Source organism: Leptonychotes weddellii, unplaced genomic scaffold (assembly GCF_054177405.1).
Source record: "Leptonychotes weddellii isolate Sample4059 unplaced genomic scaffold, ASM5417740v2 HiC_scaffold_4478, whole genome shotgun sequence".
NCBI lineage: Eukaryota > Metazoa > Chordata > Mammalia > Carnivora > Phocidae > Leptonychotes > Leptonychotes weddellii.
The window spans coordinates 1-11,715 of NW_028011630.1; the positions used below are offsets into that span (position 1 = coordinate 1).

The 11,715-nt window shown below is 47.8% G+C and overlaps 1 protein-coding gene across 1 annotated transcript; it reads left to right on the forward strand.

Annotated features, from left to right (window-relative positions):
- Window positions 1-2,238: 2,238 nt before the first annotated feature.
- Window positions 2,239-10,975, forward strand: LOC145719445 (cytosolic 10-formyltetrahydrofolate dehydrogenase-like). The gene is made up of 6 exons (XM_081810941.1): window positions 2,239-2,331; window positions 4,666-4,817; window positions 6,864-7,098; window positions 7,970-8,135; window positions 9,986-10,087; window positions 10,778-10,975. The coding sequence occupies exons 2-6, from the start codon at window positions 4,691-4,693 to the stop codon at window positions 10,958-10,960; spliced, it is 813 nt and encodes a 270-aa protein (XP_081667067.1). The 5' UTR covers window positions 2,239-2,331; window positions 4,666-4,690; the 3' UTR covers window positions 10,961-10,975.
- The last annotated feature ends 740 nt before the right edge of the window (window positions 10,976-11,715 follow it).

The window sequence follows — 11,715 nt, forward strand, 5'->3', positions numbered from 1 at the left end:
GCTAGCCTGAATTCCATCTCCGACATCTTGGTTATATCTGCATCCAGTTGTAAATCTGTAGCATAAATCATAATCTCTGAGTCTTTTCTATTTTGGGGGCTCCTCCTCCTAGTCATTCTGTTGATGGGTGTTTGAGGGAATGTATAGAGTCCAAATTATTGACAGAACCCAAGCAAGATGCACCTGTTTTCTTGGGACCTTAGGGTTGCTGGCCTCTTGTTTTCCCAGCATGTCTTCTGTGGGAGGGGCCTGCCGTGCTGTTACTCAGGCAACCCTGTTTGGGCGGAGTTTCCCTGCACCCCTGTGGCGGGGGATGGGCTCAGTGGGAATCAGTCTTTGGGGCTTTTGTTCTCTGGCACCTTTCCCTGGCGGCTTTCCGTGTCTCTTCTGCGAGTCAGAGCAGAAGAGACCATTTCCAACCCTCTGTCTCAGAGCAGAGAGACCTCAGTCTGTTCTTCAGTGAGCTCTCCAGGCCACACTGTCTCTGTTTCTGTCCCTGATGCTATAAACTGCAGCGGCCTGGGTTGTGCGCCCCTTCGCAGTGCTCCCAGTCCTGTCTCCAGGTCGGGGCACGTCTCTGCCCTTTGTGCTTCTAAAACCGCCAGCTGCTTCCAATTTGCGCGCGCGCGTGCGCACGCGACTCCACCGCTTGGGGTTTCCACCCCCGCGGGTTGCAGTTCACCGGCGCGACCCTGGCGCACTGGGTTTCCGTCTCCGAGGCTGCAGTTCGCGTGCGTGTGACCGTCGCTCCGGTTTCTGTCCGGGAGGCCTGTGGTTCACGTGCGCGCAACCCCACCGGTCTGGTTTTCCACCCCGGGGGCTGCCCTAAAGTCCTTTCCCGACACTACTGGTCTGCGAGTCTGTGCGCCATCCGCAGCACGTGAGGCTGTCACTCACCGGTGATGTAGGATCCCTACGTCTAGGCACCCTCCCGCCTCCGTTTATCTTCCGCTATCTGCCCGCAGAATCACGGCTCTCCGCTTCATACCTCAAAACCAACTGCCTGCGATATTCTGTTTGTAGAGATCCAGATCTTCTTACATCTCAGGCTGGTTTCGTGGGTGCTCAGAGTGGTCTGGTAGATATCCAGCTCAATTCTGGGGACCATTTGAAATAGGGTCCCCTACTCCTCCGCCAACTTTCCCCCTCCTTGAAATTCCTATTTGTTCCATTTCTTTGAAAAAAGTTGATGATATTTTGATAGGGATTGCATTGAATGTGTAGATTGCTCTAGGTAGCATTGACATGTTCACAATATTTGTTTTTCCAACAAAATTTTTAAGCTATAATGAACTCAAAGATAAACAAACTGACAATGGAACAGAATACAAGTCCAGAGACAGATTTACCCATATATGGTACTGGAAAAATATCTCTGGACTTCTATGTCATACACAAAAGTCAATTCCAGAAGGATTGCATGCAATAAAATATAAAAAAGCAAAACAATGAAGTTTTTTCCTAATATCTCTTTTAAAATTAAGAATTTATTTTTTAGAGTAGTTTTAAGTTCACAGCAAAATTAAGGGGCAGGTACAGAGATTTCTTATATACCCAGTGCCTCTTGCCACACAAAACATCCTCTGTTATCAACTTCCTCCACCAGAGTGATAGATTTGTAATGACTGATGAACCTACACCAATACAGCATCACCCAGAGTCCATAGTTTACATTAGGGTTTACTCTTGGTGTTGTACCTTATATTAAGGGTTTGGACAAAAGCATAATGATATGTATCCATCATTATGGTATCACACAGAGTGCTTTCATTGCCTAAAAATCCTGTGCTCCACCTATTCATCTCTTTCTTCTCCCACCCTTAGTAGCCTCTGATTTTTTACTGTCTCCATAGTTTGCCTTTTCCAGAACGTCATATAATTGGAGTCATACATTATGTAGCCTTAGAAGATTGACTTCTTTCACTTAGTAATATGTATTTAAGTTTCCTACATGTCTTTTTATGGCTCGATAGCCATTTATTTTCAGTGCTATTGTCTGAATGTACCACAGTTTATCAATCCATTCACCTATTGGAAGACACCTTGGTTGCTTCCAGGTTTTGGTAATTATGAATAAAGGTGCTATAAACAGCCATGTGCAGGTCTTTGTGTGCATGTAAGTTTTCAACTCCTTTGAGTAAATACCAAAGAGTGTGATTGTTGGATCGTATGGTAACAATATGTTTCCTTTTGTAAGAAACTGCCAAAATGCCTTCCAAAGTGACCATGTCATTTTGCATTACCATCAACAGTGTATGAGAGTTCCTGTTGCTCTACATTCTCACCAGCACTTCATATTGTCAGTGTTCCAGATTTTGGTCATTCTAATAGGTGTGTAGTAGTGGTATCCCTTTGTTCTTTTAAGTTGCATTTCCTTGATTACCTATGATGTGGAGCATCTTTTCATATACTTATTTGTCATCTGTATATCTTGTTTGCTGACATGTCTGTTTAGGAATTCAGCCTATATTTTATTCAGGTTTTTTTGTTTTGTAATTGTTGAGTCTTCAGAGTTTTTTTTTGTATATTTTGCATAACAGTCCTTTATCAGTGTGTCTTTTGCAAATGTTTTCTCCCAGTCTGTGAGCTTGCCTCCTCATTCTCTCTTGCAGAATGGAAGCTTTTAATCTTAATGAAGTCCAGCTTATCAATTTTTCTTTCATAAATTGTACTTTGATGTTGTATCTAAAAAGTCACTGCATACACAAGGTCATTAAATTTTCTCCTGTGTTATCTTCTAGGAGTTATAATCTTGCATTTTACATTTAAGTCTGTGATGTATTTTGAGAAAATTTCTGTAAAGGGTGTAATATCTGTGTCTAGATTCACATTTTTGCATGTGGATGTTCAGTTGTTCCAGAGCCATTTGTTGAAAAACTATTTTTGCTCTATTTTATTGAGTTTGCTCCTTTGTCCAACAATAAAGACTTTAGGACACAGAGAGGACATCTTCATGAACTGGCATAAGCAACAATTTCTTAAATAGATTACAAAACCCACTAACCATAAAGGGAAATTTTGATGAGTATACTGTGTTAAGTTTAAGAACTTGGGTTCGTTAAAAAACACCATAAGACAGTGAAAAATCAAGCCACAGAATTGAAGTTATGTTTCATAAATATATGTGACAAAGGATTGATAGTCTAGATTATTAAAAAACAAAATAAAACAAACAAAAAAAAACCCTCTTGCAAATCAGTAAGGAAAAGACCACCTAATAAAAAAAGACAAAAAGCTTAAAGAGGCAGTTCCCATAAACAGATGTTCAAGTGGCCAATAAACATAGAAAAAGGTGCTCAACCTCAATAGTCATCAAGGAATTGCAAATTAAACCCCAATGACATGGCTATATTTCACGTTAACAAAATAGCTGAAAAGAAAAAGACACAAGGCCTCTATGCCAAGTACATGGGCTTGGAAATGGGTACAACCACTTTGGAAAATGGACAGAATCTGTTAAAGCTGAACATTTTCATGTCTCTGACCCCAAAATTCCACTCCTAGGAATGGAATTTGCCCAACGGAAATGCATATCTATATACAGAAAGAATCGTGTGCCTGAGAATCTTGATAGCATCCCTATCGTAATAGCCTCAAACTGGAAACTACCCAAATGCCCATCAACAGTAGAATGGATGAATAAATGTATTTATTTGCATTCACACAGTGAAATACCATGCAGCAATGAGAATGAACACAGTACAACTACATGCAACAATGTGGATAATGTTGAGTGGAAAAAAATCCACAGAACATTACACTGCATGATTCTATTTATATAAATACAAACATACATATATGTGGACTGCTGGAGTATTTCTTTCTCTGAGTGCCGATTACTGGGGTGTGCTTAGTTTGTGAAATTCATTGAAGTATATACCTATAATTTTGCACTTTTCTGTATGTATGAAGCATGCTAATACTACAATAAAATTTTCCAAAAGACATGTATATTTTTACAAGTGGATGATTTAAAGAAATGTATCAAGTGAACAATTGGTGTTATAGATATGAGCATGGTAATTGAGTGACCAAACTTTGGAGACATTTGCATGACGTAACTACTCATTATTTCACATATCTTCCCTCTACTTGGCCAGCCCAGTGGCACCCCATTTCATTCCCCCTGGCCCCACCTTCAGTCCTCAGGGCCCATCCACCCAGGCATTCTTTTCTGTGAGGCTGAGATAAACAGGCCCTTAGGTCCAGGCTCCCTTGCTGCTTTCTGGCTCAGGGAAATAAGCCTGATGTGCAGGCTGAAAGCTGTTTGAGGAACATAGCATCTGAGAAAACTGAGGCTTGATGTAACCAGGTCGCAGAACTGGTTAGTTACAGAAATATGCTCAAATACATCTCAGAGGTCTTGACTCTCAGTGTTCCATGCCAATTTGGAGGGTTTCAAGGAGGAATCCCTAATTCTATAATCTCTATTCTAATCACCCACTGTGGCATCTAAAATCCCTTCCTTGCAAAACCTTCTCCTCTGGCCCTTTTACAGTAGTGGTTCTCTGCAGAGATCTGATGCTCAGGGAGCCCCAGAGGTGACCCCAAGTGGTTGAGGTGGGCAGGGCGGGCAAGGTGCTGTGCAGTTGTCCACTTGGACTAGGGCCGGCTTCCTGAGGCCAGTGAGCCCTGTCTAACACTATGGTCTTATTCCATCCCCAGATCCTTCTGACCCATCCCTTCTGTCATGAAGATCGCAGTGATTGGGCAGAGCTTGTTTGGCCAGGAAGTTTACTGCCACCTCAGGAAGGAGGGCCATGAGGTCGTGGGCGTGTTCACTGTCCCAGACAAGGATGGGAAGGCGGATCCCCTGGGTGAGTGGATGGCCCAGGAACAGGGAAAGGGGGTGCCCAGGCAGGCAGGTAGCAGTGGGCAATGGGTGGGAGCAGAAGTCTTGCGGTGGTCATGGACATCCCTGGCTGGAGGCAGGCTTACATGGTTCACCTTGAATCCTGCTCAGGTGCCAACCAGCTGCCCGGCTTTTCTAGAACAAAATAGAGACCCCTTCCCCAACTGATCATAGGATGGAGTTTGTGTCCTGGAGAAGGGCCAGGGAGAAGCCCAGTCTGCCCCCAGGACCCTGCTGTCTGACCATTCTAGGCTCCTCTGACCCCAGCACCACGCTCTGAAAGGGCTGCTAGATGGGAGACACTGAAGGTCAGTGTTCTCAAATGTGAATGTGCAGGGTATCCCCAACAGTGGGAGTGCCTGTTATGCAAAGTGCTGAGCCCTTCCCTGGGAGTTTCTGTTCAAAAGGATGGGATTGAGTCTAAGAATTTGCATTTCTAACAAGTTCCCAGGTGATGCTGATGCATCTGGCTCTAGGAAGAGCACAGTTTAAGAATCACTGGCCTCTAGGCTGGGAGCCTCAGCAGCACTTCAGGATGCAAGGACCCTCAGCTCAAATGAACCTCCAGGATCACTCAAGTCCTTCTCAGGCCAGATGGATGCAGAATATAAAGCAGGGCTTAAAATGGAAGGCCAGATTGAGAAAGGAGCCTTGTGGGGCTGGCCAAGCACAGGGGCATGGTTCATAGGAATAATGAATCTCCCTAGACTGAGAAGCACAGCTGACCCCTGGACCCAGCTCCAGGACCACTGCAATGCTAACCAGGCCTCAGTCGTAGACTTGACCCCAGTGTGACCCATGATATAGCCTGACCTCACCACAGCCTGAGCCCTGCCCTCAGCCACTAAGTGACCACTGATACTAGTCTCTGAGCTTAGACCCAGACAGAGCTTAGCTGGGACTTGACCCTGACCTTGGATGTCTTGTGGAAGTGTTTCTTTGATCACAGCATGGACAGCTTTTTCAAGCATAGTGTCCAGTCTGCTCGCTTTGATCCCACCCTCCCTCAATACCCCCGAATGCAGGGCAGAGGCAGAGAGGGCTAGAGAGCAGGTCAGGTCCAGTCAGAGGCCAGTCATCATACTGGCTGTTCTAACAGAGAACCCAGTACAGGGATGTATTTGTTAAGTGCTGCAGAGGGCAGGCAAAAGAGAACTCCAAGCTGTCGGGGTAGTGACTGCCGATGGCAGCTGCCGCCTCTCAGGCTGGGGCAACAGAGGGAAGCTCTAACTCTTACAACTTGGCAGCTTGAGGCTCTAATTCAGACCTGTGAGGACTGAGCATGCTGCTCATAGGTGCTGGTAACTAGGTGGGGTGGGGTGCCTGCAAACTGAGACCCCGACCTTGGAGGGCAGACATAGTGGGAGGAAGGTGTACATTGGGGCTAATTCTGCAGATATTGGGAAAACAGCAAACTAAGTCAGCTGCTACTCTGGGAAGACAATGCTGCCTCTAGGGTGAAGAAGTGAGGCGGGGGATGGGGGACTCTCAGGACAGGAACCTGACCGAAAGGAGTGAGTCCCTGCTCCCTTGCCTTCTTTCCTCTTCTCTTCAGCCTTTTAGTCTCCCTCCAGCACCCCTTATCAGCAGTGCTTGGCAGGCAGCTGATGAAACAGGAATGTAGTTTGCAGGGTCCCAGCTGCCATCCCAGAGAGCAGTAGAAGGGTGGAGGATATTAACTTGGGGACAGCATGACGAGGCTGTGGGAGGGGTTGAGGAGAAGAGCTCAGTCTTTGGGGGCCAGACAGGAGTCTGGGCAAGGGGGACTTAGATGTCTTGGAGGTCAGCAGCAGTCCGTCCGTGCGGAGCAGCCCCTGAAACCTTGCCTTTGGCCAGTGCTATCCCCTTGGTGCTGTCCCTTCTGCACTGCCCAGTGGAGCCTGTGCAGTGGGGAAGGACAGGCGGGACAGACTGGGAGAGAAGATGCAGGAGTCACTTTGCTGGGAAGGCAGCGGTAGCTGTGGTTGGGTGCATGCAGGGAGGGGCCAGTTTCTCACCTGCTGTCCCACAGGCCTGGAAGCTGAGAAGGATGGAGTGCCAGTGTTCAAGTTCCCCCGCTGGCGGGTAAAAGGACAGGCTCTGCCTGATGTGGTGGCGAAATACCAGGCTTTGGGTGCCGAGCTCAACGTCCTGCCCTTCTGCAGCCAATTCATCCCCATGGAGGTCATCAGTGCCCCCTGCCACGGCTCCATCATCTACCACCCAAGTCTGCTCCCCCGGCACCGAGGGGCCTCGGCCATCAACTGGTGAGACAGGGCAAAAACACCCCCATCTGTCCAGAAGTCATCCTCCCTTAGCCCAGAGCTTTCCTCTGGGGCCACAGAGCAGGCATCATGCAGGGGCCTGTCCTACGCTGCCAGATGGCATCCACACAGCTGACTGGTGAGGTGTGAGGGGTAATCAAGAGTGCCGGAGAGAACCGGGACAGGCATCATCAAATGCTCTGCATTCCCCCAGTAAACTGTGAAGTGAGCACTTCAGTGTTCCCATCCTGCAGCAGGGACACTGGGACAGAGGGGGTTAAGGTGCTCACCCAAGGGACCAACCCAGGCCGTGTGGCCAGAGGCCTGCTTTAACCCACACCCATTGCCAGTACATGATAGCATCCCACTTGGAAAGGGATAGAGAAGAAGTAAAAGGGCACCTAAACAAGATAGTTTGACATGATAAGCACTCAGGAGACAATAAACGGGATGATGTGACTGATGGGTGGTGCAGTTTAGTTGGGTGATCAGCAAGGAGAGATATCTGAGCTGGGAAAAGAGTGGGTTTGTAGTCAGACTGGGATTCAGGCTCCCTGACCTCTGGTTACATCTTTTCACTTCTCTGGGCCTCAGTTTCCTTATCTGCAAAAGGGGCATACAATGCCTGTGACACCTGTTGGGGTATTATGTCATATCAGGCATATAGGGCTTTTACCACAACACCTAGCATGTGGTTGGTGTCAGTAAATACCCTCTCTTTCCAGGTCTCACCAGAGCAGGTATCGGTCCTCTCAGGGGCGGGGCATGAAGGGGGTTGTTGGAGGGTGACCAGGGGCCACAGGAGCTGCCCCCAGTTTGCCCTTCTCCCTGGTCCTTCCTCCTGGACTCAGGCTTTCATACTTGTGCTCCCCAGGACCCTCATTCATGGAGACAAGAAAGGGGGGTTTACCATCTTCTGGGCAGATGATGGTCTGGACACTGGGGACCTTTTGCTCCAGAAGGAGTGTGAGATCCTCCCGGACGACACCGTGAGCACTCTGTACAACCGCTTCCTCTTCCCTGAAGGCATCAAAGGGATGGTAAGGGCTGGGAGCTGGCCATGCCACATGTGGGCCTCCCTATGCTGGTACCCTTTCTAGGCCCAGCCTGCCCCCCCACCCAGGCTGCTCCCCCAGTTCCAGGATTCTGGAGGGAGAGAGCCCTCATGTCAGGGTCTCAAAGAGGCAGGATTAGGACATACAATGTATGGTGTTAGGCGAGACTCTTGCTTACAAATGACAGAACCCTATTCAAAAAGCTTTATCCAAAAAGGGAACATTTTTGGCCCATTTACTATAGAAGACAAAAGGCAAGGGTGGTGTCAAGCATGGCTGAGTCCAGAGGCATAAGCCATGTCATAGGATTCTGTATCTCTGTCTTCCTACTGATTCTACTTTTCTGTTTGATTAGCTTCATCTTCAGGTGGGCTGCCCTCAAATGGGAGGAAAGGGAGTCACTGGTGGCTCAAGGCTTATACCTCTTGATTCCAAAGGAAGAAAAACTCCTTTTCTCACAGAATTCATGAATGAAAAATCAGAGAGGCCGACTGGTAGTCATGCAGGCTGAGTTGTCTGCAGAGAGAGGTTTCTGTCATCAAAGCAAGACAGACAAAAAGGCCTGAAGTCAGACACAGTTGTGGTTGGCACAGCAGGCAGGCCCCATGGGGCCTCACCTCCCACCTCCCAGGGACTGCTGTGTCTGTGGGGCTACTGGTGGTGGAGCCAGAAGAGGCCAGCCAAGGTTGGCCAAAGGCAGACACACTGGAGCTTCCCATTGATACCAGCAGGAGGCAGGAGGCAGACAGGAGGCCATATCGAAGGGGAGAACAGACCCTGTTTGGAGGTAGCAATAAACATTGCAATGACTGAGAGTGTTCACCACTGCCCATATGTCAGCCATCCCCTTCCTTCTGCTCCTGCTTCTTGCCAGCCACCTTTTATTTTTCACATTGTGTCAAACAAGATGCCTCTTGTATTCTCTCCCATGGAATCCCCCTACTCACAAAAGTAGTGAACAGAGTAGATTTGCTGGAGATTTGATATGAGAGACAGAGAAGGGGGTTATCGGGCACATCCCACAGGAAACACTAAAAACACCCTTTGGGGCTACGCTGTCCAATATGGCAGCTGCTAGTGATATGCAGCTATTAAATTAATTAAATTGGATTTTAATTAAAAATTGAGTTCCTCAGTCCCACTAGCTACCTTTCACGTCCCCAAGACAGGAACTATGCATGGCCGATGGCCATTGTATTGGAGAGTTCTGACATAGAACATGTCTACCACCACAGAACATTCTGCAGGGCAGTCCTGCTTTAGACATTTCTGATGCTCATCACTTCTTGGTTTGGGCGGCTCTGGGGCTCTCCCCCCAGGACCCCTTCAGGATGGGCCCAGGCTCCCTGGCTCTCCTTCTCACTTCCCTGATTCTTTCTTCCACAACCTTTCCCTTTCTTTAACAGAGAAACTGCTTCCTGCTTAATCTCAGACTTCCAAACACATCATGGGGCTCAGGATCCATTGTCCTTAAAAGATAGGGAAGGTTTTAGACAAAAACATGGCAATTTGTGTTTGTTATACCTCTACAGGGCTCTGTAGTTTATATAGTCTTCTAAGATCTCAGAAGGTACAAGATCTTCTATATAATCCTCTAAAACTGTGTGTGGTAGAGAAGGCAGGATTTTGTACTCATTGTTCAGATTGGAGTTAGATTCAGGCTAACTGTACCCATTCCTATGATGGATATTCCTTGGGTGCCCATTGTGTACCAGGTGTGGGGCCAGGCAAGTCTGGTCGGTGTGGGGCTGAGTCCAGGCTCATGGTGAACCCAGGGGCTGGGAGTAAGGGGAGGGTAGTAATGCTGGGGATGCCAACTCACCTGGTCTCCCCAGGTGCAGGCTGTGAGGCTGATTGCGGAGGGCAAAGCCCCCAGACTCCCTCAGCCTGAGGAGGGAGCCACCTATGAGGGCATTCAGAAGAAGGAAACAGCCAAGGTGAGTGCAGGGCCCTGCTCACCCTGAAGCTTGCCTGTGCATGGGCTGGGATGCAGAGGGTGTCCCAGGGAAGCTGGGGTTCAGGCTGAATGGCCAAGTTGTAATTGCTTAAGGCCTGAAGAGAGAGCAGCCCAGGCAGGAGACGCATGAGCAAAACTTATGTGGCACCTGGACAGGCAGGGAGCATGGTGTGTTCTGAGTTCTTCTCTGTTCCCTTAGGGAAGAATGGGCAGGCAGGGTCCCCCAGGAGAAGAGCTGGGGTGGGGCAGTGTGTAAAAAAATCAGCCATAGGGCTGGAAGTCTCTAAGATGGGGTATGAGAGGTAATTCAGTTTCTTGGAGCTATTGCAGCCTTGGGGGTCTGGGCGGGACCTATGGGCTGTACCTCTGCTCAGGGCTTATGAGGTGCATAGAGATCTATGTGAGCCCTGCAGGTGAGGAGAAGCTGTCGGGGTGCCTATGGGATGGGCCTGCACTCTATACTGGGGAGGTTGTGTAAGACTTTGGCCATCTTAACAGAGTGTTGTCTTCCCTTATCATCCTAAGGTTTATCTCCACCCAGTCAAGGGTCATCAGGGCACAGGTGGGGTGGGAGGTGGCTGGGAGGTGGGGAGTTGAGGGGAGGTGGGGGAATGGCAGGGACCAAGGAGTAAGGAAGAGACTGGCTGAGCACACGTGTCTTGCCCCACAGATCAACTGGGAGCAGCCAGCAGAAGTCATTCATAACTGGATCCGAGGGAATGACAAGGTGCCGGGCGCCTGGACAGAGGCCTGTGGGCAGGTATGTTTGTGCATGGCTGGAATTGGGCTAGATGCACTGGTGTGCCCTGCTGGCTGTAACTATCAAAATATGTTTGAACTAGTTGGCAAATAGACACTGCCCTGACCCCCAACCCCACCCAAGTGCCCTCAGTCACCTCAGCCCCTCCCCCAGGACCATGAGACCTGTCCACCATCTGGTAGCTGAAGGATAAAGATCCAGGACAGCTCAAGGCCTCCAGGTCCCTGCAGCAACTCTTGAGTTCAAGCTATATTTCTTTCTTTTTCTTTTTTTTTTTAATTTTATTATGTTATGTTAGTCCCCACACATCATTAGTTTTTTTTTTATTTTTTTATTTTGTGACTATTTATTTTACACTTTCCATGCATTTACTTATTTAATCCCTATGTAACATGTTCTACCATTATCGCTGCTCTGAAATTTTCTTCTCATTACTTTTTTTTTTAATTTTATTATGCTATGTTAGTCACCATACAATACATCATTAGTTTTTGTTGTAGTGATCCACAATCCATTGTTTTCGTATAACAACCAGTGCTCCATGCAGTACATGCCCTCCTTAATACCCATCACCAGGCTAACCAATCCCCCCTCACCCCTCCCCTCTAGAACCCTGTTTGTTTCTCAGGTCCATAGTCTCTCATGGTTCATCTCTGCCTCCAATTCCCCCCGCCCATTTTTCCCTTCCTTCTCTTAATGTCCTCCATGTTATTCCTTATGTTCCACAAATAAGTGAAACCATATGATAATTGACTTTCTCTGCTTGACTTATTTCACTTAGCATAATCTCCTCCAGTCCCATCCATGTTGATGTAAAAGTTGGGTGTTCATCTTTTCTGATGGCTGAG